This window comes from Oryza sativa, chromosome 5 (assembly GCF_034140825.1).
Source record: "Oryza sativa Japonica Group chromosome 5, ASM3414082v1".
NCBI lineage: Eukaryota > Viridiplantae > Streptophyta > Magnoliopsida > Poales > Poaceae > Oryza > Oryza sativa.
Genome location: NC_089039.1, coordinates 28,160,297 through 28,185,445, shown reverse-complemented (window position 1 = coordinate 28,185,445; position 25,149 = coordinate 28,160,297). Strand labels below are relative to the sequence as shown.

General features: G+C 41.7%; 2 protein-coding genes across 3 annotated transcripts; both read left to right on the top strand.

Annotated features, from left to right (window-relative positions):
• Positions 1-9,640: 9,640 nt before the first annotated feature.
• Positions 9,641-10,930, top strand: LOC4339611 (protein DMP6). The gene has a single exon (XM_015782933.3). It carries the CDS (start codon positions 9,967-9,969, stop codon positions 10,759-10,761), a length of 795 nt encoding a protein of 264 aa, XP_015638419.1. The 5' UTR covers positions 9,641-9,966; the 3' UTR covers positions 10,762-10,930.
• A 2,983-nt stretch (positions 10,931-13,913) lies between these two features.
• LOC4339610 (homeobox-DDT domain protein RLT2) lies at positions 13,914-25,018 on the top strand. 2 transcript variants are annotated; one of them, XM_015783915.3, is made up of 18 exons: positions 13,914-14,536; positions 14,673-15,170; positions 15,549-15,625; positions 16,062-16,553; positions 16,641-16,733; positions 16,806-16,970; positions 17,061-17,283; positions 18,045-18,145; positions 18,253-18,339; positions 18,690-18,830; positions 18,933-19,088; positions 19,696-19,905; positions 19,982-20,689; positions 20,758-21,306; positions 22,105-22,728; positions 22,822-22,926; positions 23,467-23,730; positions 23,908-25,018. In XM_015783915.3, exons 1-18 carry the CDS (start codon positions 14,308-14,310, stop codon positions 24,748-24,750), a joined length of 5,565 nt encoding a protein of 1,854 aa, XP_015639401.1. In that variant the 5' UTR covers positions 13,914-14,307; the 3' UTR covers positions 24,751-25,018. The 2 variants fall into 2 exon arrangements, with proteins under 2 accessions (XP_015639401.1, XP_015639400.1); XM_015783914.3 differs by having other exon boundaries at positions 23,905-25,018.
• The last annotated feature ends 131 nt before the right edge of the window (positions 25,019-25,149 follow it).

Here is a 25,149-nt window from a genome sequence, read left to right as displayed (position 1 = left end):
GTTGGATGGGGATGGATGGAGTAGGTGGAGTGGAGATGGGGCAACCCGATTCGCCGGGGGACGTTCCAACGAACAGGCCCAGCAGAGAAGCTCTTTGGAAAGGGTGCACTGCATATTGCGCATATGCTATTGCTCTCTCGCTAGTCGCTAGCTAGGAGATCGACCGAGTCCAGTTGGCTTTAGATACCAGGTCGCCGTGGAGTGTCTTGCAAGACAAATTAAACACCCCACACATCACAAACACAAACACATACAAATGAGCAGGGCTGTCCCTAGCAATTTGGGGGGCCTTATGCCAAATTTAAAATGAGGCTTTGTGTTTAAAAATACTAATTATATGATAGATTAAGGCTATATATTTTTTACAATACGTCGGGACGTGTCTTTATTAAGATTGTCTTTTTACTTGATCTGCATCACAGCCATTGGCCCTTCAACCACATCAGGAAAGTTAGATCAATTTAATGCTCGTTTCTTAAGCTATGTTTCAAGTGCGGTCGCTCACCTCATACTTGCTCAGGGACGAGCTTGCAAACCAGAAGAAACTAATAAAAAAGATGAGCTATGTTTTTCCTCTCGTACATGTACATATTGCCCCTTCTTTAATCTCTATTCCATAAAATTGGCACCGTCTATATTTTTTTCTTAAAAAAAGTAATAAACTTTTTCTTTTTGAAGAAAAAAAGAGAGCGGATTAGCTATTTATTTAAGAACTAGTAAGGTAGCCCGCGCATTCGCGCGGGGATGTATTGTACACAGGGTTAAACTTTTCGGTTTAGCCAATTTGATCGGGCATCACCGAAATACCAAAATTTCCGAAATTTCAGTCTGAAATTTCCAAAATTTTAAACAAAATTTAGTTAAATTTAAACAAATATTACCAAAATTCATGAAAAAATAAAAAAATGAAAAATTCGGCCGAAATAATATCGTATCTGAGGGGTTAGAAATGATCGAAATTTCCAACCTTGATTTGTATATTGCGTTTGAAATTTATCGTTTTACTTGTCTTTTCCCGTATAGTCACAATAGATATTAAAAATACAAACACTACAATCTAATAATGTTATTTTGAATTATTCTAATGTTATAATAGGGGAGTAGTTTTTTAAAGCATTCCTCAGAGTTAGGTTCATTTTACTTTTATCCATATAGATATAATTTAATTATTTCGAAGTCATATATGGTGATAAAATCTATATCATTATCCTTATATAATTTTATAATTGTTTGAATGGCATACAAAAAACAGAAAATATAGCCCCAAAGTGACATATTTCTTCTCAAAGTCGATATTATGGTAGATATGTGTCTTTAAATGTAAAATAATCTAAAGACGTAAGTTCATCAAATGTTAGTAGAGTGAGTTAGATGTTATAGTTGCTTATTTTGTTGCATAAGTTTTGCTTTCTAACTACATATTTTGTAAACATTACTCATAGTATATTCATTTTACTTTTATGATTGTAGACCTAATTTAATTATTATAAAGTTATGCATGATGATAAAATCTATATTATTATCATTATTTTATATGTTTTTAATTGCTTGAATGGCACGCAAAAATCAGAAATATAAACCAAAATGACATTTTTTTCAAAGCTAAATTACAGTGAAATATGGTCCTCAACTGTAAATTTAGTTATAAATAATCTAAAGATTTACGCAGATCAAGAATTAGTTGTATGATTTAGAAGCTTAATTGTTTAACACAAAATTATTACTTATCTAACTAATAAGGCATGAAAATAGGAGAAGTAATAGGTGAAAAAGTGGAGAAATGAATTGAAGGAAGAGGAGGCGTACATACGTATGTTCGGTTTTGTAAAAAAAAGTAACTTATACATATAGGTGTTAACAACCAAATTTGGTAACATCGGCATTTGGGAAAGAAGATTAGATCGAAGCAAAGTCGGAGGCGGAGATCGAGTTCGAAAACAGAACAGGAATCGGCTGAAGTCCAGATCGGCTGAGTCTGAGTTGGGCTAGGTAAGCTGATGTACCCGATCCCGACAATACAACTTGATGTGTGATGTCGGGTTAGATTGAGGTGCTTTAAGATGATTGCCGCACATGGATAGAGTCCTGAGGGGGCAATTATATCTATTGATTAGGATGTTTTATGTAATTTCCTTAGAGATATGTTTGGGCAAAAGTCTGCCGTAAAGACTTATGGTATCTTAGAGTTTGTTAGAGATAGTAGTCGTGTCCGTTATGGACATATCTTGTAATTCTCGGGTATAAATAGACCTGAGCCCTATGTAACTTTTAACACACACGTTCAATACAATTTCGGCGCATCGCCACCCTTTTGCTTTAGTTTTGTTTCGACGAGTTCTTGCTTTCGGGTTGAGCTGCATCGGTTTCGATCTTCAACAAGAGGTAAAACTTGTTATGTCGGCTCGCATTCTTGAGATTAGTGCTTCCATCTTCATGATACTCTAATCTTGTTTATGTAATTCGTCGAGTTATCATGTATCTTATATAATCTCTGGCAATATCACCATCTAACATACAATCGGCTAACATCTATTGAGGAAGACAGCCGATTAGGTTAGATTCTGACGTTGACTCAGATTATATAAGATATCTACCATTCTATGAAACTTTCAGCGGCTTGATTGTCTAGATTTGGTTCTTCTTTTCATACTTAATACTGCATCAGTTGAGTTTGATCTATTAAGTCGTGCTTAGAATACCAATCTCTAGCCTGCCTCCTGGTTGCCGAATAGAGTAGTATCGGAGTATCAGCCGATCTTACCTGATTTAACTATATTTGCTTTATATGCTTCATTGATATGTTAAATCTGTCCTTTATGTCAAGATATCGTTGTATTTAAGTATATTAGGCTTTTGTTTGTTATATTATACCTGTTTTAATATCCTGACATAAAGTAGTATCGGAGTATTAGCCGATACATGCTAGGTCTATCTGATCGGCTATGCTATAAACATATATAGTCCTGTTATTAACATATATTTCGATCTAAGTGATTTATACTATCTCGGCATGGTGACCGATCTATCCCAATCACTTGATTTAAGTATATATCGATATAAGAACTATATGTTGGAAATATCTACAGCTGATCGAATAGATTTATTTCTTTATTGTTTATTTACAACTGCCGATCGATTCATATATGACATCGGCTCAGAGATAAATGATATGTCATCGGCACCTAGCCGATCGGCTATCATTTATAGATTTAACCGCGGTTTCTTTGCTTCTATTTCTTGTTGATTACATGATCAAATCAACTGGCATGCTAGTACACCCGAAGGCGAGCTTTGGACATGCACTGGAGTTAAGCAGATCTCCCAGGCCTCGTGTTTTCTGTCAACAATAGGCTTAGGTGGGCCCGGGTTTAGGAGAGAAATTTTTTTATTGAAAATTAATCTAAGGGTTGTAAATAATGGGTCCACCAAATTCAATAAAAATATGTTTTGTTATTTTAGAATTTTAAGAATTTCACTAATTTATTAAAGCATCATATGGCAACTTAGAAGCGTTGGTAGGATGTCATATGGTAAATTAGGAGCATTTTTGGGAAGTTTAATGGACTTTTAGATATCTAATCTAATGTTCTAAAACACCAATAAGGTCCACCAATTTAAATGAAAATCGACCGTGATATTTATGTAAATTTATAGAGTAATATGTTTTATCTTTACATAATAGAAAATCCTATTTTAAATATCATCAATTTTTTCCAATAGTACTAAGGGCACGCGCAATGTTTATTTCACAAGTGAGCAATAACGTGGGCCCATTGATTAGGTAGTAGTAGTTGTTACTAAGCTCCACAATGTATATAAGCCTATGAAGGATAAAATAAGGTGGGTCCATGCACAAAAGGTACATCTGTTAGCTTGTGACGGACTACAATTCATTTTTTATTTGCTTGTTGCCGGTAGAAACGCTATGACCAGGTAACAACTAATACCAGCTTTCACAGTGTATATAACCAGGTTAGAAGGAGGAATTCAATGCCTATTACCTGCTTTTGTCCCACATTGTGGATGCTCTAAGTACATATGTTTTTTTTTGTTTATTGATTTTATGATAATTCTGTGCGTAGTTTTTTTTTTCTTCTGACGAGAACAGTAGGTACGTAAGCTTTATTGGTTTCTTCAGTTATACTTACGTAGGTTTTTCCTGTATACATAAATACGTAACAGAGTAAGGGAATTAGATTGTTAAAAATAAATTACATATAATCTAATAGCCTAAAATATCGGGTCCACTGACAGTGGCGGATCTAGGATTTAGAATATAGGTAGTCCGACCTAATTTTTTCCTAAACATACTAAATCTAACGATGGTAATATATACCATGCAAGTATAGATAATAGAATAGACCAAAAGTGTATCATGCTATATTAATAAAGCATCTTAAAACATATAAAATTAGTAATTACCTAAATTTTTGAAGAAAATTACCATACTAATTTTTCTTCTTATCGGGTCTACGCCTTCTAATGGCCATGAAAGTGGTCGTTATATCTTCTTCCTTCACTTTTAAGAAAACATCCCGCTTAATGAATGTGACTATACAATCATCCAAAAGCTCATCACCTATCTTTTTTCTCAACCATCATTAGTAAATGCATCAATTCTACTATAATTTAATATCACAATGCACAGGAGTAAAGAGTTCAAAATTTCAAAACTGAAAATTGAAAAAAAGTAAAAAAAATAGAAAACCTATTTTTTTTTTTGGCTTGGTGCAGGACTGCATCACTGCGGGCGGGCGTTGGCGGCACACGCTGCAGGTCTGCAGCAGTGCGCTAGTGCGGCACTGCGGCTGCAGCTGCGGCGGCAGCCGGCCAAGGTGTCGACGCGCGCGCGTGGCCCGGTGGCGCTCGCTCTCACGATCTGATCAGATCGCTGATCGCGTCGGCGTCGCGACTCGCGAGGGCGAGGAGGAGAGATACAGAGAGTCCTGTGACGGCGCGACGCTTCGGTTTCTTAATTCCGATCGATTAGATACACCATACACGCGCGTGTAGGGTGGGGCCTGTGGTAATCTAATGGTTTAAAATATTAGGTACACCAATTTAAGTGAAAATCGACGGTTAGATTTGATAGAGCTACGTGGCAGCCTAAGAACGTTTGTAGGAGTCCCACGTGGCAGCTTGAGTGCGTTTGTAGGAAGTTTAATGGACTTTTAGTATATAATAGATAGATAGATAATAGATAGATGATGTTGAGATCTAATCCATCCGTCCTAAAAAAAAGACAAACCCTGGTTTCCGTGCCCATCTATTAACCGTCCGTCTTATTTAAAAAAAATATGAAAAAAATAAAAAGACAAGTCACACATAAAATATTAATCATGTTTTATCATCTAACATCAATGAAAATACGAATTATAAAAAAATTTCATATAAGACGGACAATTAAAATTGGACACGGAAACTCAGGGTTTGCCTTTTTTTTGAGACGGAGGGAGTAACATCATAGCACCAGAGGACTTGACGATGATACCCCTACTGTCTGACACCCTAGATGAGTTGTAGGGCCAACGTGGCAAGAGATTAGTACCAAAATATCTGACACTAAACTCCCAACCTCAACGTCAATGGACCTAGCGCTGTGGTAGGGGACTTATCAATGAAGCAGTGGCGCCTAGCTCAGTGACGCCACCGCAGTCTCGACTTCCAATGGCGTTGGACTCTCATGCTGGTACCGGTTCCTTTCTCTTCCATGCCACTGCTGTCTACGATGAGCTCCATCAACTCCAGTGCCGCCACGGGCTCGCCAAGCTTCGGAGCTTCTAATCAAGTCCTATACCTTAGCACTAGGCCCATTGGCGCTTAGGTTGAGAGGTTAGCATCCACATGCTGAGAAAGTATTTTCTACACCTAGGTGCTATGGCACTTAGGTATATGCATGCAATTTAAACAATTATATAAAAAGTTTATATAATTTAATAAGATAGGCCATGATAATTAAGACACTATACAAAAATGCAAGTCTAAATTCGATCGATATATGAAGAAACAAAAATAACAAATTTTATCTGCGTTGTATGAGTACTATTCAATGTCTGATTTTATTATTTTTGTTTCTCTAATTGTAGATTAAATTTAGTCCTGTATGTTTGTGTATAGACTTATATCATCACAATCGATTTTACTAATTTTTTTATAACTATTTAAGTCGTATGCAAATGATAGGTGCCGTCACACCTAGGTGTATAAAATCCTTGTCCTCCACATGCTGCTATGTCGTGCCTCCAACTAGTCTACGGTTGGGGTTTCAATGCCCAATCATATTTCATGTTAAAATGATATTGGACCTCTGCATTATTAGATTTGGTGTTAAGATCACGGTTTATTTTAGAAATATGTTTTTTGCACAGCACATTCTTAAAACAAGTTTTTCAAAAAAAAAACTAAATTGTCAATTGATCCGGCTTGAAGCTTAAGTTAAACCAACAGTTATGTGTTCCAGTTTTGGTCACATAGCCGATAGCCTTTTCGAGCTTAGGTGTGCATCATGTCAGAAAAGGATTAATCATGCAAGAGAGCTTATAGAAGTTTGGTAGGTGGTGGTGTTGGCGCGCGTGTGTGTGGCAGGAAGTGGATTGCACCAACTCGATCAATCTGTTGCATTCTTCAGTTTGCAGCCACAGACAGAGCTGCCCATACTGTAGCTTTTAGGTGAGGTGAACTGCTACTACACTACGAGTCTACTACTGCTACAGATGGTCTTGATCAGTAGGGCTTATTAAGATCCTCTAATCGTGGCGATTTCTGAAACCAACGATCAGAATACATGATTAAGAGAGTGGTCAATTAATTTGCAGAGGCAATAAAAACATCTAGCTTGTTAATTAGGATCAATCGGGAGAAAGCTAGCACGCCTCTATCAGAAAATGATTTGGTACCCCAATTGTATGGCAGCGTCGAAGGAGCCAAAAAATCAATATATATTATTTCTAATTTCTTTGCTACTATGTACTCCCTCCGTCCCACTTTAAATACAGTTGTGTGTTTCCGTGTTCAACATTTGATCGCCCATCTTATTGGATATTTTTTTATGATTATTATTTTTGTTGTTATTAGACGGTAAAATATGAACAATACTTTATACGCGACTTATTTTTAAAAAATATTATAAAATTTTTAAATAAAATGAACGTGCAAATGTTGAACACGAAACCCTCAACTGCTTTAAAATGGGAAGGAGGAGGGAGTACTAGTGTGCTATAAGCTCTCTCGGTGAATGATGACATGTCTAAATCAGCAGAAGTTTTTTTTTTATATAAGAAAAATCAACTTTTCTCTGCGTACTAGATGGACCTACAAAGTACTACAAATTAATTAAGATATCGCACTAGGTCATATCTGGAGTACTATACGTTGCCGTTGAGATGTAGCATTTGACGCAGATGTATGTAAAACTTTGCATTAGATTGCTGATAGTACAAAGAGAATAATTTCTTGCCAAGTGTCGACTGACTGTCTCATCTACGTACAATACAGGCTTAATTGCAGTCGATCGTTCAATTCACTCCTACTATTTTACTTGATATGGAAGTTCTTCTGTTTATTAGCAGTTGGTAGACTACCTAGCTAGCTATATGTTAATTAAGCTGCTAACAATGGCGTTTATACGAGCTAATCTATTACTAATCGAGGAGTACAATTGATCTAAACCAACTGTTTAAGTGGCTTCTGGGTGAAGCTCAAGTTTTCTCCATAGATTGGCGAGTAAGTACTTTTGATTGGAAATTATATTGGCATTGATTGGATGTTTTGTGCGTTGATGTTCATCTGTCAACGCATGATTGTTCAACTTTTAGTGAGAAGGGTACTTAACGTGGATGAAATCGCACTCGTTCGCTTCAATTCTTGCATATATGGTTCGTCTACATGATGTCAAGGCTATGTTATACCACTTCGTTTCCTAAAATGTGTAACGTTGATTAGTTCAATTTCGAGCTAACCAACACAATTAAAAAGAAAAATAGATGGAGTACTAATTAAGATGAACTAGATGATAGTACCTCACGCGTTGCTGCGGAGGTTTTAGAACAAATTTGATAGAGCAGTTGGATATGATCGACTCTCAAATTTGCATGTACAATTGTTCTATTCAACTCCCTAAATGCATGCATGAAGCATAAAGAGGCAAATACTAAATTGTTTTATTCTTTTGTACCACGGCAAAATAAATACCATCAAGAAAAAAACACTGGGTAATGGATATCGATATCGTTTAATTTCACAACATAGAAGTTTGTTAGCTGTATCCTATCTAGATGTAAATATCAAATCATTAGGTACTCATATGCCACTACAGAGAAGTACATATCAGGAAGAATGAACAGGTTCTCTTTTTCCAATTAATGTCTTCATGTATTAGCTTGTTGTCGTTCTTGAAGAACGAACTAAAACAAATAAAACAAAATCTGCATCAAATGATATACATAGAGGGATCACAATAGTTTTCCATTGATATATCAGACATCGATTGTAGATCTAATGGCCGAATTAATTTAAGGTGATGTGGCACGTTGTGAAAGGAGAAAATTAAAGTTTGTGGGGATAAATTGTATAAGTATATAGGATAAGTACATTGTATGATCTGTGGGTCATAATTAATTTACACGTACTGCTTAGGATACTTTGATGCAGCTGCATGAAGGTAGGGCAATACTAGGCTAAAGCTTACAGACATCCGAATCGAGCATGTTAATGATTGATGGCCGAAAAAGGATAATCACATGATTAAAGCCTTGTGCTGTCTTATAGCTTTGCAATGTTTGTTCTCCAAGACCTCAGGTGGAGCATGCATTCTACACTGTTACAACATGCAATGTGTAGGAATCTGTTTTGCCAGAAAGAAAGGCCATGGAGTACTGGCAGAGGTTAAAGGAGCATGCATGTATTTGGACCACTGCATCAGGAGGTTTTTGTCTTGGCACCCAAAAGCTTATTCTTATCTTGCCCAAGCTATCCTGTTCATGTTATGCTACTTTTGATTGCATTGCGTCTGTGTCTCTGTGATAGCTAGGCTGGTATAGCTGCTTCAGAATGACGGCGAACATATCAGAGCCTGACTCATGTAAGTTTGCATTGGGCATCTGGGCCTTTCTTGTATCAGCTTGGGATTAGATTGGGCTACCTGTAATTTTGCAGGCTACTGGACCTGTCCATCTCTATGGGCTTTTTTCATAGGCTAAATCCCCAGCCTCCAACCGAACATCTCTAGCAGCCAGCACAAGCAACAGGCAGCCTATCAGCCTATCAGCTCAAGCAACGGCAACACAACAATTCGTGATCACTTATCAGCCATCACCAAAAAGAAAAGAACACAAAAGATTTTAAAAATACCAGCAAGATATCTACGATGATTTCATGAATCTCAACAAATGACAGCACAATCTTTTCGAATATGCTTATAGAGGTAAAGCGGTGTATTTGTAGAATGAGTATGCACGTGTTATGATCGCATACGTTTATCTTTAAAAAAACACACACACAAAAGCGAGATACCACACTTGCCCAATAATGCTTAGTCGACTACATGACACGTACTTTAGCCATCTCCACAAGGCAAATCCACTACCGGCCCAAGCCACAGTAGAGGTATCACCAACAAACTCACCTAATCCGCTCCGTGCCAAAGCTGCCTTTTTAGTTTTGATCCATCAATCCTTGCACCAAAAACGCTCACGACCAAAAAAAACGTAGCTGGACGAAGGCCGGCACTGCAAATTTGCAATGCCATTCCGTTACTCAACCGTGTGCGGCAACCCCGAAAGTTAACTCAACGCCGAAGCGCCAGAAACCACACCTCGTCTCCAGGCTCCAGCGATCACTTGCAAGCAACAACGGAAAAACTGCCCGATTTGCTTCGATTTTTGGTTGTTTTTCCTTGCAAGCCAAGTGCCAACCATCCGCAAACGCGCAGGCCGGCTTCGCTCGACCGCCACCACGCCTCGTGCGTGCATGCGTTTGCACGCTTTAAATCCTCATCAATTCCCTTCCGTTTTCGCAGTAGCAACATTGGCAGAGACGAGGAAGAGAATGCGAGCAAGTGCCAGGGCATCATCATCATCATCGGCGTCAATGGCGGCGGCGGCGCAGCGCGACGACGTGGAGTCACGGCGTGATGGTGGTGAGAATGAGAAGCGGCCGCTGCTGGAGAAGCGATCCGCCGGCGACGGCGGCGGCGGCAGCGGCGGAAATGGCATGAGCCCGGTGCAGAGGGCGATCAGCCAGACGTACCAGAGCACGGCGCACCTGGCGAAGCTGCTGCCGACGGGCACCGTGCTGGCGTTCCAGCTGCTGTCGCCGATCGTCACCAACCAGGGGCACTGCGACGTCGAGGCCAACCGCGCCATGGCGGGCGCGCTCATCGCGCTCTGCGCGCTCTCCTGCTTCGTCCTCAGCTTCACGGACAGCTTCCGCGACGCCGCCACGGGCGGCGCCGTGCGGTACGGGTTCGCCACGCCGGCGGGGCTCTGGGTCATCGACGGCGGCGCGCCGCTCGACCCGCAGGCCGCCGCGGCGTACCGGTTGCGGCTACTCGACCTGGTGCACGCCGTCGTCTCCGTGATGGTGTTCGCCGCCGTCGCGCTGTTCGACCAGAACGTGGTGTCGTGCTTCTACCCGGTGCCATCCGAGGGCACGAGGCAGGTGCTCACGGCGCTGCCGATCGCCATCGGCGTCGTCGGGAGCATGCTGTTCGTGAGCTTCCCGACCACACGCCATGGCATCGGGTTCCCACTCTCGCCGCGCTAATATTTAGTAGAATTCTGCCTGCACGTACGCCTATATGTGCATATCCTCGTCTTAGTTCTTTGGACCATTAATTGCATGTAATTAAATTGTGACACGAACGAACACACTGTAAAGCTGATCACGGCCCCAATGGGCTCGCAAGGAGTCGATGCTTACAAGTTTAACTTAATCTACGCTTTGTTTGAGTACGGCATGACGATATGATGAACTTGTGGGTGCAAACGGGCGGGAAATTAGCTAGCATTACCTCGTACTAGAAATGCGTGCAAGCTTGGATGATGACAAACTTGTGAGGAATACCAAGCTCACAAGTCACAGGTCAAACCGGGGAGTGACGCGATCTCCAACTCCAACCCGTCGTCCTCTCGCGCCGGCACCGTGAAGGCGTGAAGCGAGGGCAGCGGGTGTGTGGACTGTGGAGTGGGAAGTGTGTGGTGTTTTCTCGTCGCGTCGCGCTCGATCGGAGGCTGTGCAGCGGGGTTGCACGCCGTGGACGATGATACTTTTGGTTGGGCCTATTGATGATATTGTCGAGAGAATTGGCCCGTGGAGAGCAGGACGGGGTTCGGACCGCGGTTCTCATGGCCCATATGCATTATGATGACATCGTGTACTATACTACTGCTGTTGACTTTGATTGTGACTTCTTGTATTGACTTCCACCGAGGAAACATGTACTATCCCCGTCTCAATCAGTCCACCACTACTATTTTTTCATTGGTAAATAACAAGGCACTTATTTCGTCTACCTCCGTTTTTTAACAGATGACGCCGTTGACTTTTTCTCATCTGTTTGACCATTCGTCTTATTCAAAAAATTTATGCAAATGTATAAGATATAAATCACACTTAAAGTACTATGAGTGATAAAACAACTCATAACAAAATAAATTATAATTACGTAAATTTTTTGAATAAGACGAATGATCAAACATGTGAGAAAAAGTTAACGGCGTCATATATTAAAAAACGGAGGGAGTACTGGATTTCATACACGCGTGGGAAAGAACGGCTCTGATCAGCTGAACCTAATCCGATATACCAAAACGACGAGGGGTTTTCTGTAAAAGTTGAAAACGTGGCATGGCGGCGAACCCAGCACGTTTAAGATATATAGTATACCGGTTTATTCTTTAAAAATATTTTTAGAGGTAGAGTATACACTTATACGGATGTGCGTGTATCCAACAATCTGCTTTCGTAGAAAGAGAGTTAGAGCAGGTACAATAAGCTGACTGAGCAGGCTCCAAAAATATCCAGCTCATCAAATTCCTACGTGGAAGAGAGAGGAGAGAACAAAGCGAGCGACTAATCTATAGCTGGGCGATAGCACGGGTTCGCATGCGCTTTGTGGGTCCCACGGCGAGCCATCCGATCCCGTGTGACATGCAGCGCTATTCCCTCCCCCTCCGCAGCCCATCTTGTTTCTCTCCTCACGGGAGTGTCGCAGATCGATCTTTGCCAGCCATCGCCTCGCAGTTGTCTTCCGCGTCGATTCCCCGCCCAATCTTCCCGGCGTGTCTTCGCCGGCCGCCGCTTGCGATTATCTTCCACCCGGACGCCTAGCCCAATCTCGCTCAAAAGCCTGACCAAGAAGGGTCTGTTGATGTCGTCGGCGCCCGTGGTGGCGGCGATGACAAGGGCGTTCTTCTTGGCGACTCGGCCGCTGGCATCGACGAACGCAGCGCTCGCGGCGCAGCAGATCGTGAACGTGGCGGCAGCGGCGGGCGCCGACGACAACTGCGGGCTGGCGCTGCTGCTGGCCATCGCGTCAAGAAGGGGCAGATGCATCTACGAGCAGAACAAACGGATCTCATCGTTGATGGAGCAGCGAATAGCTTTCTAATTTGAGTTATTGTCATCTAATCTCTTCCTAATTCTTTTGTTCTTCTCGTCTATTTGCTGTCTGTGACTTGTATTTTCCTTTTATGTATATAGCACTCCTGAGTATTGCACAACAACGACCACAGGGATTGAGTTCACTTTCGATCATGTATATCAATATATGCGTATAAAATAAATTTTTGATGGATGAGATGCAGTCAACACAATAGCCACTATGTTGTACAAATTAGCTTTAACATCAACTATAAAATGACATGGATACGAGTGGAGCCATCAGCTGGCTATACTATTGACCTTGCTCTTAGGGGGGTGTTTAGATCCAGGGGTAAAATTTTGACGTTTCACATCGGATTTTATATAGGATGTCGCAAGGGGTGTTCGGGCACTAATAAAAAAACTAATTACAGAATCCATCAGTAAACCATGAGACGAATTTATTAAGTCTAATTAATCCATCATTAGTAAATATTTACCGTGGCACCACATTGTCAAATCATGGCGTAATTAGGCTCAAAATATTTATCTTGCAAATTAATCGCAATATGTGCAATTAGTTATTTTTTAGCCTATATTTAATACTTAATGCAGGGGTTCAAACGTTCGATGTGACGGGGTGTAAAAGTTTTTTTTACGTTGGATCTAAAATTTTTAGTGGTAGTCTTCAATTCAAAACACGTCCAATCACAAGAACAGTTTAACCATCACATCGAAGGTACAGAACACAAACATCGACGGATCCAAACTCATCAACCTGACCCCGAATCCCACTGCCACACGGGCCCCAAATCCCACGGCCCACATCCCCCCACCCACACCACAGGCCGCGGATACTTCACTGGATTCCCAATCCGACCCAACCCAACTGGCACGCCAGGCACACCAAGTACCCCACCACCAACCAGGGCCCCACACTCCCAAACTCCTCCCACCCGCACGCCGCCGTTGCCACAGAAGATCCACGCCCAGTTCTACGCCACCTATGAACACGCGCGCACACACGCCGCGCACATACATGATCAAATCTCATTCGCTCGCCAACGCCGCAAGATCGAGCGAACCCCAGCGAATCCGAGCGCCCACGCAGCCACATCCCATCATTATTCCGCACCTTTCCTCGCTTTCCTTCGCACACTCCCGGACTCCTCTCCTCTCCTCTCCCCATCGCGAAGAGAAAAAAAAAGGATAGCACCAACAACAACAACAAACACAGCGGAAGGAAGCAGAGGCGGCAGAAGAGTCAGGCAGGCAGGCAGGAGCAGCGAATAATAAAGGGGGGTTTTTATTAGGAGAGTAGTAGTAGTAACACCACGATGGAACGAGCGATCCAAATCCTGACCAGTTCGGATCGAGCGGTGGAAGAACAGGTTTGGAGTGGCCTCCCGTGTTGCTCCTCCTCATCCTCCTCCTCTTTTCTTTCTATTCCTCTTCTTCCCCGCGGTCTCTTTCCCCTCTCGCACGCACCCTCCTTCTCCTCATCATCCTGCTCCTCCCCTCGTTTTGTTGTTGTTGTTGCTGCTGCTGCTGCGGATCGAGGTCGTCGCCGGATTCGGTTCGGGTCGTCGTTGGCCCGTGGGCTATATATCGAGGGGATTTAGGTTTGCTGGATTTTGGAGTTTGTGTGTTGAATCGATCGTGTTGGCGGCGGGCGGAATCGGCGAATCTAGGGTTTGGGATTCTCGATTTGATTGATCGGGTGGGGGGATGGATTCGTCCGGCGATGGAGGGGACGAGGGAGCGGGAGCTGCGCCGGCTGGGGTGGAGGAGGAGAGCCCTGCCCCGGCGTCGGCTCCGGCTCCGGCTCCGGCTTCCGCTTCCGCTCCCGTTCCCGCCGCCGTTGGTGGTGGAGCAGGCGCCTCTGGATCCAGCGGGAAGGTGAAGCGCGTGATGAAGACGCCCTATCAGTTGGAGGTTCTCGAGAGGACATACACAGGTTCGTGGATGATGGCCTATGGGGGACTGGGGATTCTGGAAATTTTTAGGGCTATTTCGTGTTTGATTTGTCGATTTTTCGATCGAAACAGCCCTGTGATTTCTGTGCTTACTTGGTTTTGTCTGTGTTGCTGCAGAGGATCCGTATCCAAATGAGACGATGAGAGCGGAGTTGTCTGTGAAGTTAGGGCTGACGGACAGGCAGCTGCAGATGTGGTTCTGCCACCGGCGGTTGAAGGACCGTAAGCCACCGCCGAAGCGGCAGCAGCTGGAGGAGGAGGTTCCTGTGCCGGTTATGGCGCCGCCTCCTGTTCTGCCACCACCACTGCCACACAGCGAGCTAACAATGGGTACTGGTGGGATGTATGGCGAGCCGTTGCTGTCCCCCTCTTCCCGGAGAGGAACTGGCAGACCATCGGCTGTTCCGAGGATTTCTGCATCAGAGGTTGCGCGGAGATATTATGAGCCACCACAAGTTATGCTACCTCCGTTGGCACCAATGCAGCTCACACGAGCTGAGCACCGGGTGATTGATTCTGTGGAACGACTGATAGGGGAGCCGCTCCGGGAGGATGGGCCAGTGCTTGGTGTCGAGTTTGATCCTCTCCCTCCTGGCGCATTTGGGGCGCCTATTGGTATGTTTTTCATGCCCATGATGCTTCCATCCTGCATTTTATAGGTGCTGCAATATGAATGTTTCACTTATTTAGAAAGAATCCTTTGCACTGTTCTAATACATATACATGATTCTAAAAACCAACATGTTGGATCGATCTTTATAGTTCATTTTCTGTCATCACCCACTGTTCGACAGGTAAACTCCGTGGTTACCTACATAACTGAGAATTGTGACAGATATTAGACTTGCATTTCATCTTTTATGTGTTTAGGAAAGCGTTAGCAAGTTTAAATGATGATTGCATTGTTTCAGCGTTGATACTGATAATATGTTCATTTCATACTTCCAATCTGCTGATTTCAATTGTGCTGTTATTTTGCTATGTTTGGAGCAGTTCCAGAGCAACAGAGACAGCCTTTCCGATCTTATGAGGCCAAAATGTTTTCTGGGCATGATACAAAGCACATTAAGGTATGTTACATTAGCACTTAGCTTGCTGCATGCATGCATGCTGTCTTTTGATAGTTGACTTCCAGTAAAGGGTCTATTTATCAATCCTGGTTATCAGCCTTCACAGGTTATAATAATGTAAATAGTGTAAAAATATTCATGTTATACTACTGATGTTGGATGCATCATAATTCTGCAATATCTATAAGCTAATGTGGTCCAAAGAGAATTAATAATTAATACTTATAAAACAAAACTTTAGACTACCGATGTTATATTGTAGTTGTACTAGATATTTACCTAAACCCATGACCATTCACATCCACTTTTAAATACTTCACCGTCCTTATATTTGATTACGTCTCCTGTTCTGTTCATCTTCAAGTTTAGCTGCTTTTAGTATAGTCTTTTGTTTCTTTACTTATCAATGTATTCAATCTATGTTTTCCCCTTTCAGGCATCTGCATTCTTGCCTAGCATAGATCCTTTTGTTCCAAGTACAGTTTCTGGGAAGAGAAAGTCCATGACAGGAAGTTCTTCCCATCTTGGTTCACGGGCAGTTCGTGAATACCAATTTATTCCTGAACAGTCAAGTGATATATATGAGAGGACGACCCAGTCACGATACTATGATGTTTTAACTGAAGCTTCGGATTCAAGGATGTCGACAGGATCACGATTCCTCCATGGTGTTGAAAAGGCACCTGGCTATACATTCCATGGACAAATTTCTGGTTCTAGCCATTTATCTCTACATGGCAGGCCACCAGTTTTTTCATCGGGATCAACAGATTATGAGATGGATCCATCTAATATCAATTCTAGTTCTGTTCCAAATGAAAGCCAGTATGGAATTCCTCAGGTTGCTGGATTTGAAAACTCCGTTGCACCCTCAGACAGAATGGTTTATCATGATGACGATGCTTTTCGAATGGAAAGAAAGCGCAAAGTATGGTTTTTCACTGACTTTATGTAAACTTGCTCATTATTCCGGATATGCACTAGTTGCTGATGTGTGATCATTTTCTTAAAACAGCATAGCGAGGAAGTGAAGATTGCAAAGGAAGTTGAGGCTCATGAAAAACGAATCAGAAAGGAGCTCGAGAAGCAAGATATGTTGAACAGAAAGGTATTCCTTATTCATGTTACAGAGGATCATGCATTTGTTCTTGGTATGAGATTTATATCCCCCTGTTTGCAGAGAGAAGAACAAGTGCGGAGGGAAATGGAGAGAAATGATCGTGAAAGAAGGAAAGAAGAGGAGAGGTTGTTGCGTGAAAAGCAGAAGGAAGAAGAGAGATTCCAAAGGGAACAAAGGCGTGAACACAAGCGAATGGAAAAATATTTGCTGAAGCAGTCCTTAAGAGTGAGTTCTCTAGTTCTAGGACTTTTAATGTGACAAGTATAGAGTTCAGATTATTGCTACTATGTAGTTTACAATCTTTTGTATGTGCAGGCTGAAAAAATAAGACAAAAGGAGGAGCTTCGTAAGGAGAAAGAAGCCGCAAGGCAGAAGGCTGCCAATGAAAGGGCTACAGCACGTAGAATTGCACGGGAGTATATGGAGCTCATGGAAGATGAGCGCCTAGAACTAATGGAACTGGTTTCACGAAGCAAAGGGTTGCCCTCTATGCTATCTCTTGATAGCGACACGTTGCAGCAGCTTGATTCATTCAGAGGTACGTTCAACACTCCTAGATCTAGTCTTCTAGTCAGTGTACGCTGCAGAATTTATCAGCTTACTTTGTTTTCATTTCAGAAAGAAACTACATTTGCTGATTGAATAAAGAACTTTTCTTTTCTCAATTGGGTAGATGCAATTGTTATGGCTTTAAAGGCACTTCATTTTAAGGATGAAAAATATAGTTATATGTTTACAAAAATAATAGACCTGATACTCGAATTTATGATAGTTCTTTTGTTAGGTTCACCCTTTATCTGATATGGCAGTGTGAAATCTAATTTCACCCCTTCGTAGTTTTATATCTTTGTAAAGAGTAGTGCTTGGTATTTAAGCCGAAATCAGTGTACCTCTCTGTACGAAAAACTGAAATACCTTGTAACGCACTTCCACATTCTCAAATTCAGGATGAGAAAAAATAGAATAGGTTATGCAATCATTATCTACAGCCTACTTGCTGCTAGGTCATCAAAAATACTTTCTTTGGTTTGGATCGAATAGTCACACTATGGGTTATCTTGGTGTGTTATGACAATTTTGTTCACTCATGTTACCTAGTATTCAGTGACAATTTCTTCTAGGTGACAATTTTAAACCAAAAGGCATGACACCCCAGACCCAACTTTTATTAAAAAGAGCCAGCAAAGTTCTTAGCATTTTACAGCGCGCATACAAAACACTTCACCTCACATGATCACTACACAAACATCTCTGGCTGCATAATATAGGGGATCTAAAGTTTTGTCTGCCCTTTTACAGGAATGCTGAGACAATTTCCTAGTGAAATTGTGAGATTGAAGGTGCCATTTTCAATAAAACCATGGACAAGCTCTGAAGATAATATTGGAAACCTTTTGATGGTACTTTCTTGTTATGAATTTTCTTCTATTCAAAGTGCATTATATGCTAGAAGCCTATAGAGTTGTTGTAAGTTGTAAAAATTGCTGCTGTTTAATGATATCCACAGGTGTGGAAGTTCTTCATTACCTTTGCGGATGTTCTTGGGATTCCGTCATTCACGCTTGATGAGTTTGTGCAGTCTCTTCATGATTATGTAAGTTAATTGCCCATTCCATCATGCTAAAAGTGAATCCTGGTATGGTGCAAACACAAATGTGTGAGTTGATGGCATGGTGTTGCTTCTCTGTTTTATCCTAGTAATATGAATAAGAACCACAACATGACATGGATGTTTTGACATTTGTACTGTACATGATATTCTGTGCTCTCTGAGTTTGTATATCCAACTCATCGATACCAAAATATGCTAACTGGCATTTGACTCTTGGTACATTATTATAGTACGAGCATTTAACTTTTGGTACATGTATGATTCATTCTCACATCTAATATTTTTTAGCTGCTTGTTCTATGTGAGTATGACTATTGATATTCATGCTATAGGATTCAAGGTTGTTGGGAGAATTGCATGTTGCTCTGCTGAAATCCATAATAAAAGATATTGAGGATGTTGCCCGGACTCCTTCAGTTGCTTCAGGGATGACTGCTAATCCTGGAGGTGGTCATCCACAAATTGTTGAAGGGGTGTGTGTGCAGATCTTTGCTATAACATAGAGCTTCTATTCAAATTGAGTAAATTCTGTGCTATTTATATTTTCTAAAACATTCCTGATCTCTTATTGCTAGGCATACGATTGGGGCTTCAACATACTTGCCTGGCAGCGACACTTGAATTTGCTTACATGGCCTGAAATATTGCGCCAGTTTGGTTTATCTGCTGGTCTTGGACCACAGTTAAGGAAAAGGAATGCTGAAAATGTCAATAATCATGATGATAATGAGGTATTTGTCTGTTGAAAGTGTCCAATGCATATGCATTTAAATTAGTTTATTCCTGATAGCTGCATCATAATCATGTGCAATCTGTGTAGTTCTGTTGGAGGCAATAACTTGCACGATTGTAGATTGTATTGTTGTATCAATATCTCTGGTATTTTGGTTCCTGAGCAATTTTCGATTCAGAGAAAACGCCTACTGTTTAGTCTTATAGTTGGCTCCATAGAATCCTGAGGTACAATGGTATTTATGCTTTTGATGGAAAATTCAAACATAGAAGCTATCAGTACCGCGATCCTATGATCTTGCTAGGCTATTTTGATCTTGGTCCTTCCAGGATTGTAGTTAGGAATTACAATATAAAATAACAGCATAATCCTAAATATTTGGAATCATAGTTCTCGAGGCATTGGTAGGATCATGGTCCTACGAACAAGGGATTATCCTATCTTAAATACTGAATGTGGTCCTTGAATGAAAGTATAATTGGAGAAACTTTTGTAATCTGAAGCAAAAAAGCAGATTAGCCACTTCACAGTTTTATTCTCTTTATGGCAAGAAATAAAATTCTCTCAACCCTAACAGCCCTGAACAACTCAAAATTTGCAAACAGGGTCGTAATGGTGAGGATGTTATTTCCATACTGAGAAGTGGCTCAGCAGCTGTAAATGCTGCTGCTAAAATGAAAGAAAGAGGCTACGGTAATCGCCGCAGGTCTCGACACCGTCTGACACCTGGAACTGTAAAGTTTGCTGCGTTCCATGTGTTGTCACTTGAAGGGAGCCAAGGTCTCACGATATTGGAAGTTGCAGAAAAAATACAGGTATGCCGACCACATCCAAAAAAGTTCAATTGTAACCTGTTGCTATCTTATTGATTTTGTTTATTGATCTCTTCAGAAATCTGGACTGAGAGACCTTACAACAAGCAAGACACCTGAGGCATCTATATCTGCTGCACTGTCAAGGGATTCAAAGCTTTTCGAAAGGACTGCACCTTCAACATACTGTGTTAAAACTCCATACAGAAAAGATCCTGCTGATTCAGAGGCTGTGTTGGCAGCAGCACGTGAAAAAATAAGGGTGTTTCAGAACACTATTTCTGAGTGTGAAGAAGTGGAGAAGGATGTGGATGATGCTGAGAGGGATGAAGATTCTGAGTGTGATGATGCTGACGATGATCCTGATGGTGATGAAGTGAATATTGAGGAAAAAGATGTCAAGACTTCCCTGGTTAAGGCACAAGATGGTGGCATGCCAACTGCAGTTGGTGACATAAAGAAGGAAACAAATAGCATAGTTAACTCATTAACGACACCACTCATCCACACTAAATCTTCTGAGAGTAGCTCATTGCGCACTCTGGACAAGTCTGTACAAGTCCGTACTACAAGTGATCTACCAGCTGAAATCTCATCGGATAATCATGAAGGTGCTTCCGACAGTGCTCAAGACGCAGAGATTGACGAAAGTAACCAGGGGGAGTCCTGGGTACAGGGGCTAGCGGAGGGTGACTACTGTGATCTCAGTGTTGAGGAGCGCCTCAATGCATTGGTTGCATTGATTGGTGTTGCCACTGAAGGAAATTCTATACGTGCAGTTCTTGAGGTAATTATCTTGCATGATCTTGATATCTTGTCATTTTCCCATCATCTGAACCAAAAGGATCTTTGCAGGAACGGCTGGAGGCAGCAAGTGCTTTGAAAAAGCAAATGTGGGCAGAAGCACAACTTGATAAAAGACGTTCGAGGGAGGAATTTTCTAGTAAAATGCAATATGATTCTGGTATGGGTTTAAAGACCGATGTAGATCAACAAAATACTCTCGCCGAAAGTAATCTTACACCGGTGCATAACCTTGTTAAAGACAGTAATGGAAATGGCAGCTTAGTAAACAACGAGTTGCCTGTCGATCAGCAGAGTCAGCCTAATGCTTGCAGCGTGGTTCATGAAAGGAACGGTGTAAGGCAGGAATTTAGTGCTAATCCAGAAAATTTGTCTGGTCAACAATATGTTACATCTGAGAAAACAAGATCTCAGTTGAAATCATATATAGGCCACAAAGCAGAACAACTTCATGTATACAGATCACTACCCCTCGGGCAAGATCGGAGAAGAAACCGGTACTGGCAGTTTTCAACTTCTGCATCCCCCGATGACCCTGGTTCTGGAAGGATCTTTTTTGAATCTAGAGATGGATACTGGAGGCTGATTGACTCAATTGAGGTATTTTTATTTCTTTTGTAACCCATAGCTTATTCACAATACATATTATACTAACAGCACAAATTCAGCTGGTGAGGTTTGTGTTTCGATGTGCCGATTAATCACTTTTTCATGTAATTTATGTATCCCTTGAAATAGGACGCTACATCAGCTTTACTTATGGTAGATAAAGAGAGATTTGTCCATACCACTAGACGATGTCACAGTTGTAATAGTAAAGTGGAATTATTTTAGAGGGTCTTGAAAATGTAAACCGTCTTGGTGGTTGACATGAGCCATATTGCTTAGATAGTAGTTCTCACTATCCCATATGCTTCTATTTTAAAGCTTGCTTTTATTTATCTAAGGATAGGGACATATCATGTCGAGCACAACTTCTGGGTTACATCAGTTAAATGATTAAGTCATGATCCAGTGTTTTAACTGGTGGAGCAGTGGTACTAAATTGTACGGGCATTTGCTTGGATTCAATCAAAGATTAGGCTTTTCTAACTTCTCTCTTGGATGATTGATACCTATCGGAGTGCTGATTCAAGATTTTTCTGTGGTGTTCTGGGCTCGTACTTGATAACAGCAACTGAACAATTCCCAGGACTAGTTGTAGAAAACCTAGATGCTACATGCAGTAGTGGTTTATATATATATGAATACTTGCATCGTAAATGGATATGTGCTCTATTTAGGGTATATTGTCCTTTGTTTTGTTTATCTAAGAACCAGCTTTTGATGTTAAGAGTCCCTTGTCCAAGTACTTTCTGGGTCTCTGATAATTTCAATGTTATGCCTAATTAAATGCAGACTTTTGATGCATTAGTATCTTCTCTTGATACTCGTGGCATCCGTGAGTCACATCTTCATTCAATGTTGCAAAGCATTGAACCAACCTTCAAGGAAGCTATTGGGAGGAAAAGGTGTGCCAGCATAGAACCGTCGGCCGGAAGGGTTTTGAAAAATGGAACTAGTGAGATCATAAGTCCGAATCATAGTAACGAGTTTGGAAGTCCATGCAGTACCCTTTCTGGTGTTGCAACCGATAGTGCTATGGCATATTCAGATTCCTTCAGGATAGAACTTGGGCGTAATGATGTTGAAAAGACTGCAATTTCAGAAAGGGCTGATCTGTTTATAAAGTGGATGTGGAAAGAATGCAACAATCACCAACCAACATGTGCCATGAAACATGGAAAGAAACGATGCTCTGAGCTGATACAATGTTGTGATTTCTGCTATCAGATTTACTTAGCTGAAGAAACACACTGTGCTTCTTGCCACAAGACATTCAAATCCATTCACAATATCTCAGAACACTCTTCACAGTGTGAAGAGAAACGGAGAACAGATCCTAATTGGAAGATGCAAATTTCAGACTATTCTGTTCCTGTAGGATTGAGATTGCTAAAGCTGCTTTTAGCAACCGTTGAGGTCAAGCAACATATTTCTGATGTGGCCTTATCTTTCTATTTTGTTGAGTGCAAGTAGTGAGTGTGTCTAACTTGTTAACATTTTGTTTTACAGGCTTCAGTTCCAGCTGAAGCTCTCGAACCATTCTGGACAGATGTTTATCGGAAATCTTGGGGTGTGAAGTTGTATTCCACATCGTCTACAAAAGAAGTCTTTGAGGTTTGTGCATCTTTTCCTTCTCTTTCTTTAATACACCCAGCAGTTCCTTACTTCCGTTTTGAGGACATCTTTTACACTGAGTTCTACTGTATTTGCAATAGCAGGCTAAAAGAGTATTACTATGCTAGACATAAGTTGCATTGGTCCATTGGGGTTTCACTTGGAACCCCATAAGCTGTGTTTGCTCTATAGGAAATTATTAAGAGGATAATTCTTTGGCAAGAGTAACATGATACTTATAGGAAATTATTTCACTAAATAAGCTGTGTTTACTGTACTGGTATTTTAGCTGCCATGATACACATGTTGCTGGAAGACTAAATCATATTGGTCCTGTTTGGTCTATTTAGGAAGTGTTTTTAGTTCAAGGGGTTCTCTTTGGAAGAATGGGTCGTTAAAAAACCTGCCGTGACAAATTGATTCTGCAAGATAAATGCTTTGATTTTTAAAATGGAAATCTTGGCAATTTGATAGCAGCTTTTTCGTATATATTGGCTATGCCTATCAGCCTCTGAATTGTGCTTTGTCATGCTTTGCCAGATGCTAACCATTCTGGAAGGTGCCATAAGACGGGATTTCTTGTCATCTGACTTTGAGACAACAACTGAGTTACTTAATTTAAGCACGCAAGATTCAGCTTCTCGAAATACTGTTCCACGTTCTGGATCTGCTGATGTACTTCCATGGGTTCCTGACACTGTTGCTGCTGTTGTCTTAAGATTGTTAGACCTAGATTCTGCCATCTCATACACTCTTCGTCAGAAGGTGGGATCAAACAAGGAGCGGGGAGCTGGAGAGTTCATGGTGAGTCTTATTTCTTATGATCATTGTATTGAGGTTTTTACGCAAGGAAAATAAATAGATAGCGTAAAATACTGTTATTCATTCATTAAATGTGATTTATATAGCAGTTTGTTCTTTTTGAATCACACCCTTCTAGCTGTCCCTTTGTGTAATTGTGTTGATACTTCTATGCAGAAGCTTCCGCCAAGATATACTCCTGCTAAGACCAAACAAGAAACTGAACCTATGGGAACAGGTTTTGATCGACAAGAAACATGGCTAACTCCAAGCAACGGACGAGGCGGTCGGGGTGGCCGTGGACGAGGTAGTCGAGGCGGTAGCAGGGGAGGCAGATCCCGGAGTCGTGGTGGCAAGGTCCCAAGAGGTATTAGCAGCTCCCCCAAGATCGAGTTCAGGGGTTACAGTGCCAGCGCCGTGTCATCTGAGAAAGCTCCTCGAAAGTATGCTCGTCGAGGGCGTAATCGTGGACGTGGGCGTGGACTTAGAACTGTTAGACCTCGGCAGCCATCAGATATTGGAGCCAGATCAATTCCAAAGCCAAACTTGCTGGGCAGCTTTAGCATGCTAAGGAATGCAAAGCATACAACAGCCATGGAGTCTCCTCAGAGTTCTGGTGCAGAAGAGTGGGGCTTGGAGAGAAGGCCGTCATATGTCAAGGATGATGAGGACAATTCAGCTTCTCAGTCAGAGGAATCGAGTGAGGAAAATAGTGAACCCATGAACGAGGAGTACGATGAGCTGCTCCCAGATTATTCAAGGGACAATTCTGGGTCCAGCCCTCTTCAGATGATGGATGATGGGAGTGACGATAATGAAGAAGATGCCGAAGGGGATGAAGATGGTGAGGAAGATGGAGAGGACTACGATGCAGAACAGCATGTTGACGAAGACAACGACGATGCTGAGATGGGCGAGGATGATGTCGAGGACAATGACGATGGCGATGGTGGCGGTGGTGGAGCGGAGAACGGTGACGAGGATGAAGACGGTACATCATATTCTTCCGAGTATAGCGAATAAAACGAATGAATTAAGAAGTCTGGCCTTTTGAAGGTCACGTGGCAACCAAGTGATGGTACGGTTTACATCTGGTTCTATCTAGCTCAAACAGATGGTTTATCCATACATAGTAGAGGATTATCGGTTTTGTAGAAGTGTATTGGTAATTTACCAACATGTAGCAGGATGTATACACAGTATATTCAATGTCGGAAATCATTCCCGTACAAAGTTACCTCGTACGGCAGGAAAAGTTAAGAGGGGAAGCCCGATAAAATCCCATCCAATATGGAACCCGCTGTCTGCATTGCATTCCTTGCTGCGAGTTCTAATCTCGGGTTGGCCTAACATGATCGTACTATTCTTTATGCCGAAGGCGATAGAGATGTCCGGATTGATACTCCCATGCATGCCGAGTTC

Coding starts and splice junctions, on each gene's coding strand:
- LOC4339610 (XM_015783914.3), top strand. CDS start 14,308: ATGGATTCGTCCGGCGATGGAGGGGACGAGGGAGCGGGAGCTGCGCCG. Junction 22,927..23,466: donor CTACAAAAGAAGTCTTTGAG/GTTTGTGCATCT, acceptor ATGCTTTGCCAG/ATGCTAACCATTCTGGAAGG. Junction 23,731..23,904: donor GGGGAGCTGGAGAGTTCATG/GTGAGTCTTATT, acceptor ACTTCTATGCAG/AAGCTTCCGCCAAGATATAC.
- LOC4339611 (XM_015782933.3), top strand. CDS start 9,967: ATGCGTTTGCACGCTTTAAATCCTCATCAATTCCCTTCCGTTTTCGCA.